Source organism: Stomoxys calcitrans, chromosome 5, assembly GCF_963082655.1.
Source record: "Stomoxys calcitrans chromosome 5, idStoCalc2.1, whole genome shotgun sequence".
NCBI classification, from domain to species: domain Eukaryota; kingdom Metazoa; phylum Arthropoda; class Insecta; order Diptera; family Muscidae; genus Stomoxys; species Stomoxys calcitrans.
This window is the reverse complement of record NC_081556.1, coordinates 77,390,085-77,417,998: the sequence shown is the minus strand read 5'-3', so window position 1 is coordinate 77,417,998 and position 27,914 is coordinate 77,390,085. Positions and strand designations below refer to the sequence as shown.

Here is a 27,914-nt window from a genome sequence, read left to right as displayed (position 1 = left end):
GCTTAGGTATAAACACCACCCTTGCCTCCTGCCAGGCTTTCGGAGTATATGAAAGTCCTAGACATGCTGTGAAAACTTTGACCAGACGAGGCGCCAGATAGTCTGCCTCTTTCTGTAGTAACGCCGGAAATATTCCATCAGGTCCGGGTGACTTAAATGGTTTGAAGCTCCTCAAGGATTCCTTCACCATAAATTCCGTTATTATAAACCTTCGATCAACGTCATTCCAAGATTCCGGTGTCTCCGTGAGTCCCGTCGTATCCTATGGAAAATAGGTTTTCATCAAAAGCCTCAACATGTCCTCCGTTGTCTCTGCTATCACTCCCATATCGACCCCCCCATTCAGTTTGGACATGGGTTTTTGGGAGAATCTTTTATATCTTGGCGGCGTCATTCAAGCTATCGACCTCTTCGCAGAAAAGCTACCAGGAGACACGTTTTGCCGTTCTGGTAATCTGATTGTATTTCTTGAGCCGTGTGTAATACACATCCCAGCAAACTTCCGTTTTTTTACGACGTGCTCTGTTAAAAAGTCTGCGGACCTCTTTCCCTTCCAAGGTAAGTAAGAATTCTTCTGCGTTTTAATAGAAATGTAAATTGTTAAAAATCATCCATGTCTTTCTCTTCGGCCCCATAGATTTTACACGTTTGACACCGCAACCGCAAATACAACATTGTTAACGCATATCCTGCGCTCTCCGAATACCGTTAGACTGCAACATTTGAGATTAGCTGCAGTCTCAACCCTGATCGACAGGTCCCACATGAAATTGACAAAAAGGACCAGCACCTACCTGATATGTACATTCCAGGACACAAGTCAAAGAGAGTAAAAGAGTAGGATACAACGAAAAGAGAAAGAATCATTGGTTACCCTCTGTTGGCCAACCTATAGGTAAGTAGAGAAAATAAATAAACTTCATGAAACTATTGATTACGTGCCCATAAGTGTAGTACTGTACTTGATGTTGTCCTTTGTATTTTACTGAGTTTTGTTTTTCTCCGACTAGTTTTATTTCGAAATAGAGTTCTACCCAATGAACCTCACACACTTTGTGCTTATACAAAACCAATAAAATACGTTTGGTATTTTCAATGTTGTATTTTTCTAAAAATAATATGTCCTTGTAGCACAGCTACATATTTCTGGTTTAAATACAAATGGCCTTTGCACTTTCAACCATATGCTTTGAAGAACAAAAAGGATATTTTCCTTATTTATGTTTTTGCTTATCCTGTTGTGTATATTGAACACACACAAAAATGAAAAAAGGAATTTAGGATAATCGAAAGGAAAACATTATCAATATCTTTGTCGTTGCAAATACAGCTAAGGCTGTTTTCATTCAATAGGATATTCCCTCATTATTTATGGTAAACTTTTAATATAAGTACTACAGGGTGGCTGATGAATATTGCTACAATGATGAATATTGCTACATTTTTTTTTCGGTGTATGGAATACATTTTTCTTTTATTCATGTTAAATTTAATTATTAAATTAATTATTAAATTATTATTAATTAAATTAATTAATTAATTAATTAAATTAATTATTAAATTATTATTATTAAATAGAAAAAAAGTTATTACATTTTTTTTTGGTAGCGGCTTTCATCAGCCACCCTGTATGTTGGCATGACGATTTCTGTAGTGTTTCAAAACAAGAAGTCAAATCGGGAGATCGATTTATATGGAAGCTATGTCGCCTTGTAGACCAATTTGGACCGTACTTGTTGGAAGTCATAACATAACACCATGAGCAAAATTTCAGCCAAATCGAAAAAAATTTCCGATTTCCATGGGCTCAATAAGTCAAATCGGTAGAATTCCAACATGTACGATGAGTGTGTTCCGAATTAGTCCATAACATGATAAAGCTCCAGAAAACCCCTATTTCCATTTACTTCTTGAGTTCATACAGAAAGCAATTATTAACCCAATATTTTGAACAAAAATCGGTTTGATCTTTTTGGTATAACCTTCAATTATGCTCCTTATGTCTGTCTATAAAAAGAAATCAACCAAAGAAATTAATAAATTCATCCATTCAGATCCCTCGGAGAGAGAGGATATAAGATTCGGCCTTTTACTTCTTTGTGTACCTACCGATTGGAATCCAGGCGCTCAATGTGATAGTGGGACAGGTCTTCTGCAAACCGGCGAATTCAAAACTTGATCCGATTGTTTAAGGGTTCTTCAAACCTAAGTTTAGAATTCGCTTTTTAATAACATTGAAATTTATGAGTAAAGGTAGACCAGTTTTCTTGGAACCCACCCAAACCGAAAACGTCAATTGCCCAGGTTCAAACACAGCAACAATATCAACTTTACATCAAACGTTAGCCCATAAACAAACTTCTGGAGCAGACAATCTGGACGTTAAACTTTCATGCAACTCAATAGTTTGCTTGAACAGCAATTCAAGGAAAAATGGAAAATAGTATCCTCAATGCTCTTTTGACACACTCATCAAAAGTAATAAACCAAAACGGATCTGAATGTAATAACCGGCTTGATAATTAGCCCTGTTCTGAATAACAATTCCCTGGGAGTTTATTCCCTACTCCCTTTTCCCCTATTCTGAATAACAATTTACTGGGAGTTTTATCCCTAATCCCCTTTCCCTTATTCTAAACAAACTTCGAAAAAGAGAAATCTCTCCCAGGGAACTAAGTAGCTATTCTGAATCGATATAAAAGGGAGATTGAGGCGATAAAACTTGGGAAACATTTCCCGAAACAAATAAAAGGGGGTTAGTATAAAAAATTATGAATTTTATGTTTTTATAAAAAAAATGGTAGCACTTCTTATTACTTACGAACAATTTAAAATATATGGAAATTATTTTTCACTTTTTCATCAAAAACAAGTAAAAATTTTGTTTGGTTCTCCCTTTTTAAATATGTCATGTACACACCATATAAGATTTTCTTAAGTTTTTCAATTTTATTGGCACTCCGTTCCGAGTCGAATACTTAAAGGAGGTCCCTTAGCATTGAGCTTAAAGTAGAATCGGGCGGCACTCAATGATATGCAAGAAGTCTTCTGCCTGTTCCTTAATGGAATGTTAGTGGGTAATTATTCAAAGATACTTGGCGCCATATTTGACTACATTTACTCCACAGGAGTAAGCATAAATCCATAAGTCGCTTTCCGGCAGCACTATGTCCAGCAACCGTCCCAACCACCAAGAAAAGCGACTGCCGCCCGGAAATGTCTATTAGATCGTCAAGTTCTAGTTCCATAAAAGTAGGCCTTTAGATAAAACGGCGTATCAGGCAGATCACCACAGCATTCATACGATTCAGCCATCTTAACTGCTTTTGGCAAGGGAAACGCCAACATGCAGGATGTGTGTCCCGCATGCAACCAGGGACAAAACGCCAGACCACTCTGGAAACATCTAATTTAGCCAGCGATTGCTGGATGAAGACGGAAAGTTGTTATCACAACACATAAATATGGTGAAAAGCTGTAGGCCATAATTGTGCACTATAAAAATGCATAAATTAAAACAAATATTACAAAAGCAACAGTAAAAATGTTTGTAAACTTTTTTTATCAACCTTTATAACTTATTTTTGTATATTTTTCCATTTTATGTTCTTTTCCAAAAAATAATAGTAAAATGCTTGGTCAAAATAAAACAGCTGAAGCAAAACAGCTGTTTTCGAGAATTCGAAATTCCCTCTCCCAAAAATTTCCTCTCTCCATTCAATCAGAATAGGAGGATTTTATTCGAGGGAGAAATTAATTCCCTGGGAGTTTATTTTGGACACCGACAAACAGGCTATAAATAAGAACTAAAACCCACCAATTTATGACAATTCCTTCGAAAATAAATGTAGATGGGCAAAACACTTTACAAACCAATGAACAGTAGCAGCAAAACAAATTTACATTAGAAAGAGCCAATTAATCGATGACATTCACATGATTCCTTTAAAATTTCGCTCATTCGCAGTTGTAGATCTACTATCCATCTTCCATCAGCAGGTTCAACGAAAAAAAAAGTTGACAAATAGAAAAATCATCCCCTTAGCTGCCTCCCTCAAATGACAAAGAAAACATACCCTCGGTCAAGCAGCAATATGTTCAGAAATGACCTCTCGCTCTCAATCACAGACCCACAAATAAATGCCAAATTTCATAGAATCTTGCACACACATGCAACCATTCATTGGCCAGCATCCTGTGAATACACATTCTTCGCACTCACACACACACACACACAATGACAAACATATCCTGTTAAAGATCAATGCAAATACTCTATCTGTGAGGGCAGACACAAACAACAATTCAATCATCATAACCTTGAAATATCTCATTTCTATTTTTGTTTGTTTATTCTTCGAAATGAAATTTGGGAAAAATGTTCGAAAGAAAGAAGTGATCGAAGCGGAGAGCAAATATGATGGTGGCCAAGCTATATTAAGCCAGCATTTCTCACAAGTAACCAAATCGGTAAATGGGTGATAAAAATAATTTTGGATAAAGAATACAAGACGGTGCAGTATGAACAGTTTGGTTAAGGAGTTTTGGATTATGTGCAACCTGCGGTAGTTCGCAGCTGAGCTTCTCGTCACAACGATCCTCCAAGAAACCTATGTCTGCAATAAAATCCTAATCCGCGCCTCTCGATATGAAAATGTACATGCCCTTGGAGTGGCGCGGATTAGAGTTTGATTTTAAATAAATGCATAGTTTCTTAGGATAATCTTCTTAGAATTCTGTGTAGATTACGAAGATAATTTTTAATTTAGTTTTTCATCTATACAAATCAACCCGCCCTACTCAGCATATTATTCCTAGTTCCAGAGCTCTGTGATCTCTTTAATACCCTTTGCCGACGACATCGACATTATGGGTCGATCACCGATAGTAGTTAATGCAGCCTTTGGAAACAACTAAAGAAAATCAGTGTTAGTGTAAGCAGTTATTGGAGATTACAGAAACAAGATGCCAACAACTCCCGCAAAGGCCTTTACAGCCGAGCAAATAAAGAAAATCGATAAAATTGGAAACTGCAATTCTAAGGTACTCAACAATTTTGTCTACCTCGTCACTGCCATTAACGGAACAAATCACACCAATTTTGAAATAAAGCGAAGCATAATATTGGCTAACAGATGCTATTTTAGATTAAGCAGGCAGTTCAGGAACAAAGCCGCCTCTCTACACACTGAAAAAAAAGTTGGCCAAAGAACCAAAACTTTGAAATAAAGATGCAGCCTTTAAATTTAATTTCCTATATAATAGCGGGCATGAACTTTCGTTTAAAATTTTGTCCACTGATTGATTCCTATTTTACTTCATAGATGACTATCAAATTATAATTTTTTTAAAAATTTTTTTTTAAACTTAGCATCTTAAACTAAAAAAAAATTTAACAATTAAAGACTCCCCTATTTGCAAGGCTATTTTGCGTCTTTAACTATGGTTCACTGTTGTCTTGTCCCAAGGTCAATTTCCTAAATGTCAACGATATTTTGACCTTCAGTTTAGATTTTTGTCTTTATTAACAAGTGAACGCAAAGTTAAGGATTTATTAAACTACCACTGAAAATAAAAAATCCTAAATATGAAGGAAAATATTTTTCGCCAAAGAGAATGTTTCCTTAAAGAGTTGGAAAATTGATATTTAAATTAAGTTTGCTAATTTTCGCTCTAATCTTAAAAATAAGGACAAACGTTTTTCAGTGCTCCCGTGCTGTTGTACGGCTCCGTAACATTGATACTTACGTAAGCCCATAAAACAGTACTTGGAGTGGTTGAGAGATCCTTTGTTAAATATATGGAACAGTCTATGTGAGAGTATAGGCGTCGTATAAACCACGATCTGTATGACGACGTTAGCATTGTTAAACGTATTAAAATACGCTTCTTGGTTTTGATGGCGAAACCAAGTGGAGAAAGACATCTTTAAACTGGATGTAAAAGATTCCAGAAGTAGCGCAAAACATCGAGGCTCTGGGATATTTATTCAAAGTGTGACTGGTGCAACAAATATTCTTTAATGGCCACCCATAACTTTTATTACACGATAAGGCACTTCATATGAGCTGTCACTTTCTGTATTCATAAGACTTGTCTTAGGTACGTTATCTACAAATAGAGTGCGCTCTAATCACACTCTATTACACGATAAGGCACGTCATATGAGCTGTCACTTTCTGTACTCATAAGACTTGTCTTACATACATACGTTATCTACGAATAGATTGCACTTTTGAATATAGACATGCGTCTACCCAGCAAAAACTTGGTAAGTACATGCCATTATTTTTGACATGTAAAATAATGGATCACTCATTATACTTCGATTTACTAGCTGCTAAAATATAACGAGTTATCAACACGAATACCATACCCGTAGTACAAATGTCATTACATATAACATTCGATGAAGTTCAAGAATAAGCACTTATTTGTAATAATAGAAAAAATTCATTATTATAACCTTGGTATTGATACAAATGCCATTATGAAACTGCCGCCAAAGTTATCTCATTTCCTTGAGTAATGTCCGTTACAAGGGTAAGCTCAATGATAAGGGACCTCCATTTTATTGGCGAGTCCGAATGTCTTTCCGCAAAGCCACACCACTTAGTAGGACAAGGAGGGAAATACTGTGTCGTTATTAATATAAACAAGTAAAAAAGCGTTAAGTTCGGCCGGGCCACCACCTCGGGTCGATATCCAAATCTGAACCGATCTGAGCCAAATTGAAGAAGAATGCCCAACACAACTCACTGTCCCAAATTTCGGCAACATCGAACAATAAATGCGCCTTTTATAGGTCCAAAACCTTAAATCGAGAGATCGGTCTATATACCAGCTACATCCAAATCTGGACCGATCTGGGCCAAATTGAAGGAGAATGTCGAGGGGCCAAACACAATTCACTGTCCTAAATTTCAGCAAAATCGGATAATAAATGTGGCTTTATGGGCCTAAGACCCTAAATCGGCGGATCGGTCTATATAGCAGCTATATCCAAATCTAGACCAATCTGCGCCAAATTGAAGAAAAATGTCGAAGGGCCTAACATAACTCACTGTGCCAAAATTCAGCAAAATTGAATGATAAATGTGGCTTTTATGATCCTAAGACCCTAAATCGGCGGATATTTAGCCCATCTTCGAACTTAACCTGCTTATGGATAAGAAAAGAATCTATGCAAAATTTCAGCTCAATATCTCTATTTTTAAAGACTGTAGCGTGATTTCAACAGACAGACGGACGGACATGGCTAGATCGTCTTAAATTTTTAAGCTGATCAAGAATGTATGTACTTTATAGGGTCGGAAATGGATATTTCGATGTGTTGCAAACGGAATGACAAAATGAATATACCCCCATCCTTCGGTGGTGGGACTGAACTTATTGGTATGAGAAAACCGTGGCCTGTTCTTGAAAAGGATATTCGTGGGCAAAACGTTTCTGGTGTTTCGGTCTGTCTTTTGTCATCACTCTTCAGTCTTTAAATTTAAAGATCTGTATTACAACTTGGTACGTTTTAGTTTTTGTCCATTTAATTATTGTCGAGTCCTTAATGGCAGAAATGCTTTTTATAACGACCACCATAGGATGGGACGTATACTAATCTAGTCATTCCGTTTGTAACACCTCGAAATACTGATCTGCGACCCCATAAAGTGCATATATTCTTCATCGTCTTGACCTTCTGAGTCGATCTAGCCATGTCCACATATAAACCGATCTCCCGATTTGACTTCTTCAGCCCCCAGACACCGCATTGTCCGATTGAGCTGAAATTTTGCATGTAGTGTTCTGTTACGAATTCCAACAATCGTGAAAAGTATGGTCCAAATCGGTCTATAACCTAAAACCGTTCTCCCGAATTGACATCCTGAGCCCCTAGATGCCTGAACTGTTATCCGATTGGGATGAAATGTTGCTTGAATGTTTCGTTACAACTTTTAACAATCCTGCCAAACATGGTCTAAATCGGTTTACAATTTAAATTTTGCCTGATTTGGTAGAAATTTGATATGCATCCACCATCATGGATACATAGCAATCCGTAAAATATGGGAATCACATGAAATATATTAAGGAATACTGTTCGAATTTGATATAAAAATAACGGGACAAGAATCAAGGGGGACTCCCTCAATCCTAAGAAACCTTAATCCCAAAAAAAAAACTTTGTTGCATATATACCATTCGGTATAATATAGGACTTAATGAGCGGTTGTTGGGATCAAAGTACCTTGTATACAAATTAAGGAACAAGTGTTAGACGAGCCTCAAATTTGTACTGTATTCTACTGATCGGTATATATGCCCGTTTGAGGGGTTTTTGGAGTGGACGTTCCGCAAGATATTTGCCAACGAATTAAGATTTGTGTGTTTTGAGTTAATATTAGAGAACAAAAAGCAATTCGTCCACCCATTTCTGATATATCTTGAATATATCGTAAAAATCTCGATAGCCTTCGCCTTCTGTGTAGGTTATACATACATACAATATAAAAGACCCTTAAACAAGTTTGGGTTGAAAACTACAAACCCTTTTGGGATTTTGCTCTACTAAAACTCCTACCATCTCCCCCGAACTTGATATTTCCCACCCTCCAAGTTTGGCTGATGTACTGTGTTAAATTGCAAATTTTGCCCATGAACATTCCACTAAGGAACAGGGACAAACTTCTCACATATCAATGAGTGCAGTCCGATTCAAGTTTTAAGCTCAATGATAAGGGGCCTCCTTTTTATAGCCGAGTCCGAACGGCGTGCCGCAGTGGAGAGATGTTTTACACGGCATAGTACCTCACAAATGTTGCCAGCATTAGGAGGGGAAAACCACCTTTGAAATTTTTTTCCAGGATTCGAACCCAGGCGTTCAGCATCATAGGCGGACATGCTAACCTCTGCGCTACGGTAGCCTCCTACCGTTGTACTGTGTAGTTTGTTTTTTATTTTCTATTTAAATCCTTGGGAGTAGATAACTTCTTTCGACCAAATAGTCATACCTCCCTCGCAATTAGGAAAATCCTACAACACATTCCTTTGATAGCCAAAGTTACATCTAAAGTTTTTTTTTGTTCGAAAATCAACCAACACACAACAATGGAAAATGTGCAAACAACTAAAGTAAAAGTGAGTGTCGAGTTATACTTATCTAGGTAGTCGTCGAAAAGGATGCACCCAACGACTGAACTCTGCTGCAGCCACAGCAGTAAGATGAAAAGCAAAAACAACAAGCATTAAAATTCTAAACAAAGCAAAAAAGGATGGTAACACATGAAAATATAATGTATTTTTAAAATCTGATCTCTTTCGTGTTTGGGTTATTTTCGGATATTGTGTGCATGTGGTTGTTGTTGTTGTTGTTATTTTAATCCAGGCCTCAGCCAAACAAAGCATTTAAAAACACTTGCACACATCCTTCGTTCGAATGCCTACGCACAAGCGCACACATACACACTCTGAGTGAAAAGTGCATACACATACATCCTCAAACGCTCTGTCGGCACGCATTTAGGTCGGGGAAAAACTTTCAAAATTGTCCATATGATTCCAAAGCAAATATACTTCGATCTCTTTCCCTCCAACAGTGATGCTAATAGCCACAGGCGACGTAGTAGGTAACAAGTTTTCCTTTTGAATTCCTTTTGACAGATGTGCGCAGGCGTAACCTTTTTTCCATTTCATTTCAATGCCAACGAAGAGAGATTAATGCCTACGAATGCTAGTGTGTGTGTGTGTTAAAGTAGAAAATTCGGCTTTTTTCGCTTTTATTCTTGGAAAAAAGTGGAAAATGTATTTCTCATCGCCATGATTTTCTATCGTAAGCCTCTTCGAATTCGGGTATAGTCTCATGTGTATCTTTGTCATATTGTTGTGTGTGTGTGTGTGTGCGAGAGAATTTTGTTGTTTGTCCCATATTATTTTAAGCTAAAATTGCTTTTCCTTGGCCAACAGCTAGTGCAGAAATGCTTGTAGTGCGGTGAAGACGCTTTTTTGTAAAATTCATTTAATTTAGAAAAAAAAGTGCGTTAAAAGTTTCGTTGCGTGTTGAAGCCTAATTGTGATAGCTTAAAGCTTTAAATCAACTTTCAAGCTTTTAAAAATATATTAAAAATTACATTACATTATTACAAATGGAAAGCTTTGAAGAGCTTAAAAGCTTTTGAAAGATAAGAAAAATATTCACAAGTGTCTGAAAATATTGTGATTTTTTTAAAAACACTCAAGCAAAAATTAAAAAAAAAACAGAAAGGAAAAAAATTGTAAAGCAATATACATAAAATCAACACTTCAATAAAAATAGGATAATTAAATCGCATTACCTTATGAGAATGTGGATTCGTCGTAAAATTAGATATTCGTGGCATAATTAAATGCACTGCTGGCTTTAACAAATACATATGTTATTGAAATGTAAAAATGTAAACATCAATTAAGCTACTGAAAATTGCAAATTTTGCCCATGAACATTCCACTAAGGAACAGGGTGCAAAATTCTCACATATCAATGAGTGCAGTTTGATTCAAGTTTTAAGCTCAATGATAGGGGACCTCCTTTTTATAGCCGAGTCCGAACGGCGTGCAGCAGTGCGGCACCTCTTTGGAGAGAAGTTTTAGATGGCAAAGTACCTCACAAATGTTGCCAGCATTAGGAGGGGAAAATTTTTTTCTGATGGTGTCGCCAGGATTCGAACCCAAGCGTTCAGCGTTATAGGCAGACTTGCTTATCTCTGCGCTACGATGGCCTACTCCTGAGCTTATTCTTGCAAAACTACAAATTCGCCAAAAAAAAATTTCCTTTAGGAAACAACCGGGAGACTTCTCTCGCCAATCCTTGCCGTGTTCCCTCACTAATGATTGCGACATTTGTAAAGATTTAGGCTTAGGTTGAATGGGTAGCCCATAATAAAAGCGAGTTCACTCGGAGGTCAGTTTGGCTCATTGAGATACCCTAGCGAAAAAAGAATTATGGGTGAAAAAGTAACGAAAAGATGTGGGAAGCGCATCCCCGAGGAAAAATCGGCCCATGTCTAACAAAATTTCTATTCAGAGCATGCCGAACACTGGTCCTGCATACATATGACCGAGTGTAGGATCTCGTCGCGTTCGCTTTCGGAACTACTACGTCATGCCTAAGTATTTAAGGAGACTATCTAGCGATACGTTTATAAGACCATCCAAATTGGGGAGAAATTGCATTCCTAAAATGGAAAGTTCCTGTGGATACGGAGATGAAGAAAGCAAGTGCTCGATCATCTCATCGTCATCAAGACGCCTTCTATAACATTATGTGGGCTCTCTGAGCACTATGCGATGCTCAGAGAACCCACAGTGCGGTTTTAAGCCCTATATAAGTGCTCTGTGAACTCTTATCAAAAGAAACACACTCATGCCTCCATCTTCGGTCAAGGTTAGGCCAGCGTCTCTCTGAAATTCGGCATCCATGAATAGATTCCCACCTCGCCTCCAGTCTGGCAATTCCCTCTATTATGTTCAGTAGTGCGAAGAAGATTGTGGAAAAAGCGTGACGCGGCTTTTACCGTCCCATGTAGCTAAACATACACGTATACCTATTTGGGGCATTTGGTTTGCCGACTTCTTCGACTGTTGAAATATCATGATGAAAATCGTGATGAAATATCACAATTCAGTGTTATACGTAGGTCAGTTAACGAGGCTGTTTATTGTTTGTTAATTGCTATAGCAAGAAATTATGTGAAAAGCATTCGCATGGAAAGGCAGTTGTCGACCTCGGCGTGAACACCAACAACATGTTTTTAACTGTGGGTATCCCTTCCCTAACGGTAGCGACATTTGTGAGTAGGTTAGATTATGTTGGAGGGCACACGGCTAGCAACCTCGGCTACTAGCCTCTTCACTCGGAGACCTTAGGTCCATTGTGTTCACCTTAGAAGAAAGTAGAAGAGAAAGAGGGGAAAAATAGATAAACACACATCATAGATCGATACAAAACAGCAAATAAGTACAGAAAAACGAAACCCACAGCCCTCTACAGAACTTCGGAGTAACAAGAGGACTAAGAGCCGGTAGGGAGTCCAGGCTCGGAAAGTGGTGTTCATCCATTATCCTGTGTCTCCTCCTCGCGATTGCGGGGCAATGAAACAACAGGTGCTTGACCGTCTCCAACTACTCCCCATCATCGCACATTCTGCAGAAGTCTGCTTCTCCGTACGCCCAGCACGACATCAAAGGCCTGCCGTAGCAATGACCAATCAGGACTCCTATTAGCAGTCCTTAGTCATGCTTTTTAGCCCCAGAGTAAGCGACGTCTTGTTTCGCGAAATACTCGGTCACAGGGCCTCTTACACCCTATAAAACTCCAGCCCACGTTTTATTCGCCCAGTCATCGTAAACGGTGTTCAGCCTACCAAGAAACTCGCGAGTGAAGATCTCACTGATTTCATAGCGATCCATTCTTGGCCAGCTCGTCGGCCGCATCGTTCCGCACCCTAATAACCTGGGACCCAATAGAGCCTGATAGCCTTTCCCATGGTTCGAAGAAGCTCTTTTCATCTTCTGAAAAGATAAGAGCTCATGCGGGCTGACGCCAGAGCCTTAAGCGCTCTAATGGTCTGGGACCCAACAGAGCCTGACAGTCTTTCCCATGGTTCGAAGAAGGTATTTTCATCTTCTGAAAAAATAATGGCTCATGCAGACTGACGACGTCCACGTAAATAGTGACAGTCTGATCTAGCCGCCGCTCCCGCAACAACAAAGTTTCCAGTGCCTTCAGGATTGCGAAGACCTCCGCCTGAAAGACCCTTCAATCGTCCAGAAGTCTATAAAATTCCCTGATTCAAAGGAATTCATTAAAGACTTCTGCTCCAGTGCGCCCATCCAATTTAGACCCATCCATGTATTCATAAAGTCCTGTGAAGGGCGGGTTGCTCCCAATTTCCAATCCATCAATATATATAGCACGGCGCCATCGCTCCGCAAAACCAAAGAGTGGCCGATATTAGAGGAGCGCCGTTAGGGCGAGTTGCCAAAAAATAAATGCTAGAAATAAAAGCTTTTTCAAAGTCGAATGACGCGGATTAGTGTCTTATTGTATAATTTTTTGTAGATTACGGTTTTACTGCACGATTAATAATTTTTCATCCATACAAATCATCCCGCCCTAAGCGGCATGTACCTGCCTCCCTCAGTCTAATGAAAATCTTTGTTGACACACACATACCCAACATATAGGTGCAAAAGCAGAAGATCGAGAATGGCATTATGCAACACTCTCTGGGTATTTCTCCTTGACCCAGAGATTAGCATTGCCATGGTACCCCGTTCCTTTTCGATCATCCTGCGAAGTGCACAGTTGTACAGAGCTTTGTTCCACACCACACAACCATAAGTGAGAATTGGCCGTGCGACCGCGGTAAACATTCAGTGCACCGTCCCCGGCCTTAGCCTCGAACTCCTTCCTATCGAGTTGCGACAAGAGTAGAGCACATTCAGTTCCTTTTTGACCCTTTCTTCGATGTTTTTCTTTAACTTAATGTCTGGTCAAGAATCATGCTCAAGTACTTGGCCTCTAAAGACAGCAGAAGCTCCACCCCATGCAGAACAGATAACTTAAAAACATCCAGCTTCATTCTCCTAGTAAAAGGGACTGGTTCAGTCTTCCTGGGATTTATGCCAAGCTCATTGGTCCTCGCCCATCCGAACAGCTTCCCCAAAGCTCCCCGAACAAGGTCCGTAATAGTTGAGAGAAAACGGCCACCCGATCAATTAGTCTCTCCAAAGTCTTCAAAATGTAGGATGAGAGACTTATTGGGTAGAGATCGGTTTGCAGCATAGCAGGCGGTACGCCATCCCATGTTCAAACAAATTCACCGCGGAACCTGAAGAGAGAGTGAGTGAGTTACTCCCTCTACCGACTAGCAAAAACCGACCCGTGAGGACTTCTTGGACGATTTCATTTCACACATTTCTCATTTGTGAGTAAATATCAGATTTGTAATAAGGGTGATTTTTTAAGAGCTATAGAAAAGTTTTTCAGAAAAATACATGAAATCTTTATTTGAATCGATATTACGGTCCATATAATTTAATGTTCGAAGATTATTTCATGCAAATGTTGACTCTTTTTAACATAAAAAATAAAAAATAGCCCAAACGAGTTAAATCGTACGATCTAGGCGGCCAATTGACCAGTCCCGAAAGTTAAATAAAATGTTCACTGAACTCGCCTCTCAATAAGTCCATTGTTACGCGTACTGTATGGCAAGTGGCACCGTCTTGTTTAAACCACATGTCATGCAAGTCAAGCTCATGCATTTTAGGCAAAAAAAGTTGGATATCTTCTCACGACAGCGCTCACCATTCAAAGTTACGTTACGATTCGCATCATCTTTGAAGAAGTACGGTCCAATGATGCCACCTGCCCATAAAACGAACCAAACTGTGCCTTTTTCGGGATGCATTGGTAGCTCTTGCAATGCTTCTGGCTGATCTTCACTTCAAAATCGACAATTCTGCTTATTTACCCATTAAGCCAAAAAGAACTTCTTCGCTCAATGGAGGAAGCGTGCGATGAACTTTCTTAAGAGAGCACGCATTTTGATAATAAAATTCAATAATTTGCAAGCGTTGTTCGTTCGTAAGACGATTCATGGTTAAGTTATTGACCAAACTGAAAATGTTTGATAAAACACGAAACGTGCGTGAGCTCTTTAAATCAGTGTTGTCAAAAATATAACAGCTAAAAAATCACCCTTTACATATTTACAAGCGATGACTATTGGCTTCTGGAGCCCAGCTACATAAAGAAGAAGAAGAGGCAAAACGTGATTCTTGCAGCACTCATTGATGCGTGAAAAGAAAAGTTGCGAGTAGTAAATGACTGTAGCCAAATGATGTAGGCCAGATGAAAATCAATGTTGATGTACTACTCATCAATATTTGATCTTTTTTCGAGATGCAGTCATAATCATTGATAAATTTTTATGCCCTGTAGCCGAATTGGTAGTCTACTCGCATTACGAGTGGGGGGGATTGTGGGTTCGAGTCACACAAGAATCTTTGGTCTAGTCTAACCTAACCTAGGCAGGGAAATGTTTTAACTACTCACATCTTCTAACTAAACAATTTTCCTTTATGGTAAAGATAGTGAAAAATCACGAAAGAAAAACTTTTCATAAAATGTATTATAAGAAAAATATTTTAATTATAATGAAATAAATGATACGTATGTACATATGTATAAGTGTCGTGCCACAATGAACCAAATTGTAACAATTTGTTCAGTTTGGACCTCAACATTGTAGACCTATTCTTTTAAGCAATGTCAGTATTTTGAGCAGAAATAACTTTAAAAAAATATTTTCGGAAGCATAAAATAGAAAAAGGATACATTATCAGACACTTGCAACGGAATGCACAAAACTTTATGTAGATTTGAAATAGGTTTATTTGACAGATTTCCTTTATAGAACTGTCAACCTATTTTAAGGATTCATTAAGTTTTGTGAATAAAGCAAAATGCATATTTGCCCATCAACCATTCCATTAAGGAACAGGGGCGAACAGTTGGTATTTTATTTTAACCTATCACAAACTCGCTTCAACACGCAGCTAGCCGTTTTTCAATTGTACTACAATGAACCGCATGAACTGCACTCCTAGGAACTGTCTTCTAAATTATACAAAATGTTCCTTAACCAATTCATTGCACTAATCTATTCCTTTTCTTTTTTGCAGATCCCTGAGAGATGGTCCAAGAAGATGAAAACTAAAAAGCTTATAGGGAATGGTTTTTTTGTACAATCCAAACTAATCTATTTTTCTCTTTTCCTAGGTAATCATTACTATTATTGAATTGGAATGGTGATGATACAACAACAACAACAACAACAACGCAAGGTAACTACAACTGTATATCGCCATTCAAGCACATGCACAAGGATTTAACAGCTCATTACAACTCCCTGGTTAAATATCATCACAATATCACATCGTAACCTACTGCTAATGTATATTACATTGTATTTGTTAACGCCATATTCTTCATTCATAGACATCAACATAGATGGGATTAAAAATTTTTAACACTGGGCTATGGAAGAGCTTTCATGAAAATAATTGAATTCATCCTAACAGCTACCATGTCTCATGTAACCTCTTAAATTTGCATATATAATATTACAGGGTACTCTTAAATTGTTACTAAGTATTGTTAAACTGTTCAGTATTCAGTTGGCAAAACTGAAGCAATTATTGAATATTAGTTCAGTTTTATTCTAGCATTATCCAAGTCAGTTGTACTGCATTGATTTCAAGTGTTAAGGTTTGCCAAATAGTTTTCGATGTCGTGGGATAACAGCCAATAACACATACTTCGCATAGTAGTTATATGATGCCTAAACAAACATAGCTCTTGCAGTTTCCCCACGGTTTGAATTGCAAACACAGCCACTGTGTCCTCAACCACTGGCTGGCCAGAGAGGAAGATCATGCAGCATCGACTTGAAGTTTCTAACTATCACTATGCCAAATTGAAGAACATACTGAGTTTCGACTTCAACGATTACTTAACAATTATGACGGCATTCTTCAAGAAGGCCCATCAGTATATACAGTGGACACCGGAAATAAGAAAGTCCAAAAAATCCAACTTATTTTTTATACCCTCCACCATAGGATGGGGGTATACTAATTTCGGCATTCTGTTTGTAACACCTCGAAATATGCGTCTGAGACCCCATAAAGTATATATATTCTTGATCGTCTTGTAATTTTTAGTCGATCTAGCCATGTCTGCCCGTCTGTCCGTCCGTCTGTCTGTCGAAAGCACGCTAACTTTCGAAGCTAACCGCTTGAAATTTTGCACAAATATATTTTTTTAGTGTAGGTCGGTAGGGATTGTAATTGGGCCAAATCGGTCCATGTTTTGATATAGCTGCCATATAAACCGATCTTGGGCCTTGACTTCTTGAACCTCTAGAGGGCGCAATTCTCGTCTGATTTGATTGAAATTTTAAACGTGGTGTTTTGGTATCACTTCCAACAACTGCGTTAGGTATATTTCAAATCGGTCTTGACTTCTTGAGCCTCTAGAGGGCGCAATTCTCGTCCGATTTGACGAAATTTTTCACGTAGTGTTTTGGTATCACTTCCAACAACTGTGTTATGTATGATTTAAATCGGTTCATAATCTGGTATAGCTCTCATATAAACCGATCTTGACTTCTTGAGCCAATAGAGGGCGCAATTCTCATCCGATTAGGCTGAAATTTTGCATGAGGTGTTTTGTTATGACTTTCAATAACTGTGCTTAGTATGGCGCAAATCGGTACATTACCTGATATAGCTGCCATATAAACCGATCTGGGATCATGACTTCTTGAGCTTCTAGAGGACGCAATTCTCATCCGATTTGGAAGAAATTTTGTATAACGGTTTCTCTCATGACCTTCAACGTACGTGTCTTATATGGTCTGAATCGATCAATAGCTTGATACAGCTGCCATATAAACCTATCTCCCGATTTTGCTTCTTGAGCCACTACAAGGCGCAATGTTGTGTTCAGAATTCATTTATGGTCCGAATCGGACTATAACTTGATATAGCTCCAATAGCATAAAAGTTCTTATTCAATATTCTTTGTTTGCCTAAAAAGACATACCGCGCATAGAACTCGACAAATGCGATCCATGGTAGAGGGTATATAAGATTCGGCCCGGCCGAACTTAGCATGCTCTTACTTGTTTTAATATGCGTTTTTTTCCTATACAGAATTATTGCACATTAGAAACTAGTTTCTTATACAGATATAAGATTTCTTTTCCTATATGAGTAGTGTCCATATTTTTACGTTCGAACCGCAGGTTTCGAAGTAATGTACAAATGTGTGAAAGTTCCATCACTGCTCTACAAATTTAATTGTTTTTCAATTGAGTTGTTGTCAACCATATGTCCAGATGCATTCATGCCGATTTCTCATAATTAACATGTTCTTATGGAGGCCACCGTAGTGCAGAGGTTAGCATGTCCGCATCTGACTCTTAACGCCTGGGTTCGAATCCTGGCGAGACCATCAGAAAAAAAAAATTGTCAGCGGTGGTTTTCCCCTCCTAATGCTGGCAACATTTGTGAGGTACTGTGCCATGTAAAAAACTTCTCTCCAAGGAGGGGTCGCACTGCGGCACGCCGTTCGGACTCGGCTATAAAAAGGAGGCCCCTTATCATTGAGCTTAAACTTGAATCGGACTGCACTCATTGATATGTGAGAAGTTTGCCCCTGTTCCTTAATGGAATGTTCAGGAGGAAATTTTGAATGTTTTACCTATTTATATAGAAAAAGACCTTAATATATATTTTTATAATACCCCCATATTGCAATGGGTTATAAATTTGCATACCAAAACAAAATAAAACTTAACCAAAACTGTAAAAAGTATACAAATATAAAAGGAACCGTTAAAAGTTTCCCAATGCAATATTAATTGAGCGAGGAATAACTTAAAAATTTTATTGTAGTTTAAGAAAATAATTAGTTTGAAGTGCAATATTAAGATAGTAAATAAATATTTCTTATTTAATGTAAGGAAAATAAAAAGAAAACAATAAACCTTATATAAAAGTGTGTGTAATAATGTTGCAATAATTTAGTTACATCAAAAATTGATTTTCATTCTTCATTACATTAGTGCACGTTGTAAAACCTTGAAATCGCTAACCCACATTTATTGCTAACCGCTACGTAAAGAATCCTTCTTTTCATTTCCTAGCACAAATCGGTAACTCAGGTCAGAAAAACATAATACACAGGTATAAATCATCAACGATAATCTTTTGCTTTTTCATGGTGTCTGCACAAAATGCTAATCCTTCATTGTCCTCAGAAGAGAATATATAACAGTCATAATGATGCGCATGTGATTTTCTAATACGTTCATGCTCTATTTCAGATCTCAGTCACGGCAATGCCCAGAACCAGACGCACAAAGAGAATACAGCACCCAATCAAGTTCAAAAGGTCCATAGACGCAAATCACGCCTTAGCAATGCAGGAAGCATGGTAAAACACTCGAGTGGCCGAAATTCTGCCGATATTACCCAGTCCACACTAGCAGCCGCCATAAACGGTGCCGCTGGTGGTGGTAGCGCCGGTCTGAATGAAGTAAATCGCAAACGAATGTCCATGTCCGATGTCTCGGACATGTTGTATGAATTCTATCGTGCCAATGCTGCCGCCAAGGTTCCCAAACAACAGCCTCAAGGTTCTGTTTTGGGTGCCGTGGTCTCCAAATATTGTGGTCAAACCTCACCCACCTCGGCGGAAACACTTGAACCCTCTAGTATAGCGGCCATAGCCACAAATGGAGCTGCTTCAGAAACGGCTTCAAAGAATGGTTACTCTGGCGAGGTGGTCAACGAGAGCTCTGCAACTAGTGATTCGGTGAGCGCTGCAGGAGCATCAGCATTTCATCCAAAACTCAAATACACGCTGAAAGCAAAATTGGAAACGCCCACTGTAACCGCCATACCCACTTCCGTGCTAACGGCCACCCCCAATAACAACGATGAACCGCTGGATATTAAACCCATAATCAATCCCACCACTGGTCTGGTAGAGCCTCCACTAAACAGTGATGGGGAAAGTGTCATTAAGCCAGTTCCTGTCCTAAATCCTGCTACGGCCGCTGCAAATCCCCAAGCGGCTGCCATTGCGGCTGCCTTGTTTAGAGATGGTTATCACAACTTCCAACAGCATATAAGGGCCCAAGAGATTTTGAAATTTCAGACTGCCAAATTCAAGCCAGGTAACAAGACAAATGAATCCACACCCACAAAAATCCTTGAGAATTTCCTAAGACAACAGCGTAAATCCGAATGTGATCAAAGCTCCGATCAGAATGATGGCGATGATGAAGATGATTCTCGATTTAATACCTTCGATGATATCCATCTGATGGAGGGTTCAAAAGGCGGCGTCCTACCCCAGCTTTTGCAAAATGCTTTCGCCAGCAACTCTACCCCTGGTACGCCTGGCTCAGCTGACTATCTTTCGGATGAATCTCAAAAATACATGAACTTGGCCGCTCAAGCTCAAGCCTTTGGCAATCTCAGCTATTCTCTGGGTGATTTTAACAATACTAGTCCTAATGATAATTCTGGCGCCACGGGAGTGGGTCCGGACGGTGAACCCATCTACGAGTGTCGTCATTGTGGCAAAAAATATCGTTGGAAATCAACTTTGAGACGCCATGAAAATGTTGAATGCGGTGGCAAGGAGCCCTCCCACCAGTGTCCCTATTGCCCCTACAAATCAAAGCAGCGAGGTAACCTGGGGGTGCATGTCCGTAAACATCACTCGAATTTGCCCCAGCTGGCTAGCCGTCGGCGTTCCAAATATTCCATGAAATTGGAAGCAAACAGTGCGAGCATGGCCAGCGTTTCTGATGATTCAAATTCCAAGTTAGTCATTGATTGCTCCAAATGATTTTGGTCCTATCTCATGGCTCAGTCCATGGAAAACGACAGATGACAGTGGGCAAAAGTATTCGAAAGTGATGGTGGTGGGTGGTGGGAGAAGTGGAAAAACGATTTTCACAAATGGAATGACAATGATGAAACTGAAGAAGAGCATGATGATGATGATGTTGACGACGAGGAAATGAAGGAAAAAGTGGAAGAGAAGAACGGAGAGAATAAAAATGGTAAGAACTAACAAATAAACTAAATCTTTCCGTCCAAATATATGTATGTCGACAAATCGTGGGCTATTCGAAATTTTCAAGAAATGTGGACGTTTCTCCCTTTGTTTTCGAGATATTGAGATGTAAGTTGGTTCCATATCCTATACCGAAGGAACGGGGCATATTGATTTTGTCATTCCATTTGCCATGCAACGAAATATCCATTTCCGGTATTTTAAAACATATATATTATCGATCGTTGTAAAATTCGAAGGTGATATAAGAATGTCGGTGTGTCTGTACGTCCGCAAGTTGTAATTGCGCGACTGCCTTAAAAATTCAGATATTGAATTTAATTTTTGATTCATATTTGAACGGGCAAAATCGGATCATATTTAAATAAAATATATACAAACTTATTTAAATGAAAATGCTAAAATTTTTTAACTTTAAATATTGGATATGGAACACAACAATAACGTTAATTCAATGATATGTTGGTACATATTTTTTCCACGCAATCGAAAGTTTCAAAATGGTAATAAAATTTTGGATATGGAACAAAATAGTAATTAACTTTTTTTAGAAAATGGGTTATAAGACATCCTCATCTGGAATGGAAAGCTTTAAAATTCAAGCAAACATTCTTTAGAAATGCGTGGAAAAGGGAACCAAAACCAACTTAAAGTTCGTTTTTCTCAATTGCCCAAAATGACATATGGAACAAGATTGCATGAACCCGACGATATATCGGTGGTGCCTAAAAGCTATTTTTTGTAAATAATCTTAAAAAATATTTTTATGAATGAACTTTGATGAAACTTTGATGTCAAAAAGCTTGGGAGAACGCCCGACCCACATTACCCTTCAAATGATATGCATGAGTGATGATATGCAAGAGTGATGAAAATAGGGTATTTCATTTTTTCATATCCGAAGGCGGGCAGATCTTCCACCTACCCTAATTTTCAAAAACTCCTGATCTCGGAGATTGGTGAGGCAATTCAAGCGAAATTTTGTTTGTACTGCAGCGGCAACATAAAATAAAAAAATTGTATCCAAATTTGTTGTGGGTTGCCTAGGGGGGTTGCCCCAACTCCAAATAGTATGGACCTATCACTACAATAGGGAATCCAAATGAAAGGTATTTGAGAATGAATCGCACATATAATTGTTGGGTCATGTGTTTGGGGGCCACCCCACCCTAAACACTCCCAAATAGAACATATTTACCGAACATGGCAGTATGGGGCTCAAATTAAAGCAATTTCGGGACCAAGTCTCTGGTGGTCCATCCCAGCCCCAAACAGGACTTTTGATTGGCCATGGGGCCAAAAATCACTTGACAGTAGAGCCCGATTCTTATATCTACTCTTAGGACCAACTATCTTGGTGGTCACCGCACCCACGAAATAGCCATGAAAGGTTTTATATCCGCATTGAGGCATAATGACTGAAAGAGCGTCCCACCGCCAAACAGAACTTATTTACCGACCAGGGTTTTAGAGAACTTATATAGAAGATATTTAAGAGTAAAAAGAAGTCGCAGCGGAGCGAACCCGGTTCAACACGTCGGATATAAAAATAGGGCATGGCCCACCCCCAAAATCCACCCAACAGGAAATTGTTATCGATTGGGATAATATGGGTATCAAATAAAAGTTGTTTGGAAGTAAAGAAAAAGTCTGGCGCAAGGTGTATGGGAGGCCTAAAACCTCCACAAAATCCCCTACAGGAAATGTTGACCGATTGTGAGAATATGGATATCAAATGAAAGGTATTTGGAAGTAGAGTACAAATCTGATGCAAAAAAAGTTGGTCCAAGATCAGGAGGTTTCTCCACCCCATAAAATCCTCTAAACGGACATGGTATGCCAAACAATACAAAATGAGTCCCAAATGAAAGATCTTAGGGAGCAGCATTAGCTGAGAAAAGTCTCTGGGGTGGCCTTAGGATTGGGGTATACTAGTCGAAATATTGGTCTGCGGCCCCATAAAGTATGTACATTCTTGATCGTCTCGATGTTCTGAGTCGAACTAGCCATCCATCCTCCGCCTGTCGCAATAACTATAGCGGTTGAACACTTAAAGCTAGCCGTTTAAATTTTGCACAGGTACTTCTTATTAATTCTGGTCGTTGGAGTTAGCATATAAACCGATCCCCGGTTTTGACTTCTTGAGCCCTTAGAGGCTTCACTCTTCATCCAAGTAAGTTGCAACTTGACACAAAGGCTTTTGTTCTGACTTTAATCTCTGTACCAGGTATGATTCGAATCGGTCTTTAAAGTGATATAGCTCCCATATAAACCAACATCTTGACTTGACATCTTAAGGCCTTGGAAGTTGCAATTGGGACGGTCTATAACCTAATATGACTCCCACATAAACCCATCTCCTGATAAGTCAAGCTGAGCCCCTGGAAGCTGCAATTGTTATCCAATTTGGCCGGAATTTTGCGCATAGTGTTTTGTTATCACTTCTGACATCCGTGGCTAGATTGAAAAGAGGGTGTCGATATTAATCCACCCCATGCCACTATGGACATAGGCCACCTAAGTAACCTCGAAAAAGAAGATTTTTAATTAGGAATTCCGTGCTACTTACAAACTCCTTAATTGTTTTCCATACCACTCCCTAAGTTGGTTCATGTCTGATATTGCGTCCCCACCTAAGTACTGGTGACTTAAGGCCGCGACATAGAAAATGCTCCAAAGCCTCATCATCTTCCCCACATGCCCTACACTAGCTATCACTTGCCCCACCGATTTTGCATAAGTGAGCTCGTAGTCCTATGTGTGTCGTTATGATACCAAAAGCTAAACTGACCTCCTTCTTACTTCCTTTCAGTAATAGCCTCGTCCTCTCACGATCCGGATCACCCCATAGGATTTTCGCCGTCCTACCGACTGTTTCGCTGTTCCACAGTGTTTGTCGCCACGCCCTTAAATCGGACTGCGTCGACCCGCCATAGATAGCACAATTATTGGAAGTCAATACAAAACACCTCATGCTGAATTTCAGCCAAATCGGATGGGAAATGCCCGCTCTATTGGCTTAAGAAGCCAAGATCCAAGATCGGTTTATATGAAAGCTATACCACATTATGAACTGATTTGAATCATACTTAACACAATTGTTAAAAGTGATACCAAAACACTACGTGTAAATTTCAGTCAAATCGGATAAGAATTGCGCCCTCTAGAGGCTCAAGAAATCAAGACCCAAGATCCTAGCTATCAGGTTATGAACCGATTTGAACTATACTTTGCACTGTTGTTGGAAATTATAACAAAACACCTCGTGCAAAATTTCAGTCAAATCAGACCCGAATTACGCCCTCTAGAGGCACAAGAAGTCAAGACCCAACCGACCTACACTAATAAAAAGTATTTGTGCAAAATTTCAAGCGACTAGCTTTACTACTTCGAAAGTTAGCGTGCATTCGACAGACAGACGGACGGACATGGCTAGATCGCTTTAAATGACGATCAAAAATATATATACTTTATAAGGTCTTAGATGCATAATTCGAGGTGTTACAAACAGAATGACGAAATTAGTATACCCCTATCCTATGGTGGGGGGTATAATAACTCTCTGATAGAGCTGGCAAAGTTTTGTATGATGTTTTCTACTTTGACCTCCAACATTTAAACCAATTTCTTAGTTTCTGCCTGCAAAGAGAAGCCGCGCAAAGTATTAACCAAATGGGATCCATGGTGGGTGAAGAAAGAAGATGTAATTTAATTCTGTCAAGTAATAATTACACATTTCTGTGTAGACGGTAATCGATAGACTCCAATCATCGAAAAAATCTTATGATAATAACTTTTCAGGCATGCTTGTCTAGGCAAGTTATGCGACACCAAAGGCCTACAGACCCATAAGCCTTACGTCCTTTCTACTCAAAACCATGGAACGTATTGTGGACACCACGATAAAGGGTATGACATCCAGCGAAATGCTCAAATACAAACAGCATGCCTATGTCAAGGGAAGGTCGGTGAAGACTGCCCTTCACGAGGTTGTGCATAAAATAGAAAAATCCTTCGATGCCAAAACGTACACCCTGGCGGTATGCATTGACATCAGGGGGCTTTTAACAATGTGCGCAATCCTTAGACCAGTACCGGGTGGACCCGGTCCTTAGAGACTGGATAAACCATATGCTAAGGAACAGGTGGATAAATTGTGTGTCCCATGGCATAAATATAAGGGAGAAAGTGGCACAAGGCACGCCACGGGGGGCATTTTATCGACACTCCTATGGGTGACCACCATAAATGATTACGGATGCTGACTGAGGAGGGATGTGAACCCGTCTGCTACGGAGATGATGTTATAATACTTCTAAGGGGTAAGGATCCGAACGAGCTATATAGAAGGTCCGAAAGGTCTCAATGTTAACCCAGAGAAGACTGAAATATGCCTGTTCACGAGGAAGACGAAGGTGGGCCAATTTAACGCACCACGTTTCCTCAATAAGACGATATCAGACAAGGTCAAATACTTAGGTATGATCTTGGACAGAAAACTGAATTGGAAGTGTCACTGAGAAGGCTCACAGATGTTGGGCAATATGTAGACGGGCCGTTGGCTCCAAATGAGGCCTGAATCCGAGGATAGTCCACTGGCTCTACAGGAACGTGATTATACCAATACTTACTTACGCCTCAGCAGTTTGGTGAACTGCTAAGGAGAAAAAGTGCAACATAAGGACGATACAACAGGTTCAGAGAACATGTTGTCTTGGCATAGGTGGAGCGATGAGGACCACGCCAACCAGGTCACTGAAGACTATTCTAGATATCCGACACATTGACATACAGATTAAGTGTGAGGCAGCCACTGCGGCTATGAGACTTAAGACAATGGGAGAATGGATTGAGGATGGGAGCAGCTCATACCATCGCGGTATAATTGAGGCGACGATAGGAAACCTGGAAGGAAGGGAAGAGGTTTCCCATCGGATACCTGAGATGAACCTTGAAGTCGAGTGCGAGGCACTGCTGCCATCGGCACAGTCTTGGATTGACGGAACCCTAGTATTGCCATGTGGCAGATCATGTTTCACGGATGGATCAAAGCTAGAGGACAGAGTGGGCCTGGGGGTATACATTGAGAAACCAGGGACTGAGATCTGTTTTAGACTGCCTGGCCATAATACGGTCCTACAGGCGGAGATCCGGGCGATCACGGAATGCGTGATCACAATAAAATTGTCATAAGGGCAATAACAACCAGTATGGTAAGATCACGAACAGTCTTGCAGTGTAAGAAGGAGATTAACGCCTTCTCTGAGGATGGCAAAATCCGCATCGTTTGGGTGCCGGGCCATAATGGAGTAAGGGGAAATTAAAGGGCAGACGATTTGGCGGTGAAGGCCAGAGGACTGCCGTCAATAAACTTGGTTGACCCGAAGCCTTTCGGGACGACGCATTCCGAATTAAGGGAGAGGGCGACGAATGCGCATGCAACATTGTGGAACAGCGAAACGGTCGGTAGGACGACGAAAATCCTATGGGGAGATCCAAATCGTGAGAAAACGAGCCTAGCTATTGGCATCATAACGGGACACATAGGACTTCGAGCTCACCTATGTAAAATCGGTGCGGCAAGTGATAGCATGTGTAGGGCATGGGGGGAAGATGTTGGAGCATTTCCTTTGTCATTGCCCGGCTTTCGCGTCTTACAGATACCGGCACTTAGGTGGATACACAATGCCAGACATGAACCAACTTAGGGGAGTGGTATTGAAAGCAATGAAGGATTTTGTAAGTAGCACGGAATTCCTAACTTAAAATTTTCTTTTTAGAGGTTACTTTATAGTTTTTAGAGCGCACAACAAGCCGATTACTGGCTTAGGTGTATGTCCATAGTGGCATGGGGCGGATTAATATCTGCACCCTCTTTTCAACCTTACCTAACATAAAAATCGGGTAACGGTAACTTCCTACAATGGATGTGCGGTCGGCTAGACAGTCCGGTCAAATATAATGTCTGGTTATTGAGTTTTGTTTTAAATGTTTTTATTTTTACTTTCCATTGCAGAGAAACTACAAAATCCCCCCGATTGATGCGCTTGAAACTCAAGTTGTATTCATACAAAATACATAACCTGATTAGTCAGCATCTTCGCAGCACTAGAACTTATCATCATTGTCATATCATCTTATGAATACCACCTCGAAATTTACTACGATCCTGTATAGAAATAAACCAAAGAGTTTTTACAGCTTCTTAATAACCAAAAACTCCCAAAAACAAAGGTTTACAAAATGAAAAACTATCTCCAAATGTATACCTACTAACCCCAAGTGCCAGTATTTCCTGATTTCCAGATAAACAAAAAACAATTCCTTGCCATAAATTCCTAGAAATGAAATTTATCCTATAAGTTAGTAACCCAAGATATACAAACAATAACAATGGAAATATTTCCCAAAAAAAAAACAAAATCAAATGACAATTATTGTTTTGTGAAACAATTAAAAAAAATCGAATATTGCTTCCAAATCGAATAATTTTTTTTTATTTTACATTTAAAATTATTTTTTGCAATTGAAAAAAAAAACGTATAGTGTAGTAGATTTGTGCGTGTGTGGAAGCGAAAATGTTTGTCGCATTGGTCTCTATTTTTTTGTAAATGTGAATTTTGTGTTGTTAGTTTTATTTCTTCGTTTTAACGTTCTCAACTGCGTGTCATAATACTCAAATTATATAAAAAAAAACTAAAATTATTTCTTATATCATAAACTGCACAAAGAAAATCTCATAGCTTTTAAGATTGCCAAGAAACAATTAAATACTCGCTATTCCTATAAATATTAATATATTCAAAGAAAAAAAGAAAAACCAAATCAAAAAGCAAAATCAAAACTAGCTCCTAAGTTTGAGTCTCCAGCCTATAGGTTATGTGAGATTTTCTTAATTATTGTACTTTTTTCATAATATTTTTTGTATGCCTAAATATATTTAATTTCTTATTATTTTTTTATATTTTTATCGTATTTAATTTTAAAATAAAACTTAACAATTTAATGCCGAGCTTTACTAAACTAAAGACGTAAAGTCCTACACTGAACCAAATCTAGTTAGTAAAGCGCCCACAAAACCAACTTTAAACCAAAAAGTAATAAAAAAAAGTGTAATATCGGATTTTCTATTATTTCTTTAATGATTATACAACAACAAAAGGAGAAACATCCGCCTTTAAGGAACAAGACAAGGGAAGAATATTTTCTCATCAATAAA

General features: G+C 39.1%; 1 protein-coding gene across 2 annotated transcripts; it reads left to right on the top strand.

The window, feature by feature from the left end:
* Positions 1 to 405: 405 nt before the first annotated feature.
* On the top strand, positions 406 to 27,914 carry LOC106096017 (longitudinals lacking protein). 2 transcript variants are annotated; one of them, XM_013263524.2, is made up of 5 exons: positions 406 to 558; positions 638 to 895; positions 15,721 to 15,882; positions 18,930 to 20,681; positions 26,712 to 27,914. In XM_013263524.2, exon 4 carries the CDS (start codon positions 19,037 to 19,039, stop codon positions 20,462 to 20,464), a length of 1,428 nt encoding a protein of 475 aa, XP_013118978.2. In that variant the 5' UTR covers positions 406 to 558; positions 638 to 895; positions 15,721 to 15,882; positions 18,930 to 19,036; the 3' UTR covers positions 20,465 to 20,681; positions 26,712 to 27,914. The 2 variants fall into 2 exon arrangements, with proteins under 2 accessions (XP_013118978.2, XP_013118979.2); XM_013263525.2 differs by lacking the exons at positions 406 to 558; positions 638 to 895 and having other exon boundaries at positions 15,650 to 15,882.

Excerpts from the sequence above, each read along its gene's own strand:
- LOC106096017 (XM_013263524.2), top strand. The coding sequence starts at position 19,037 with ATGGTAAAACACTCGAGTGGCCGAAATTCTGCCGATATTACCCAGTCC.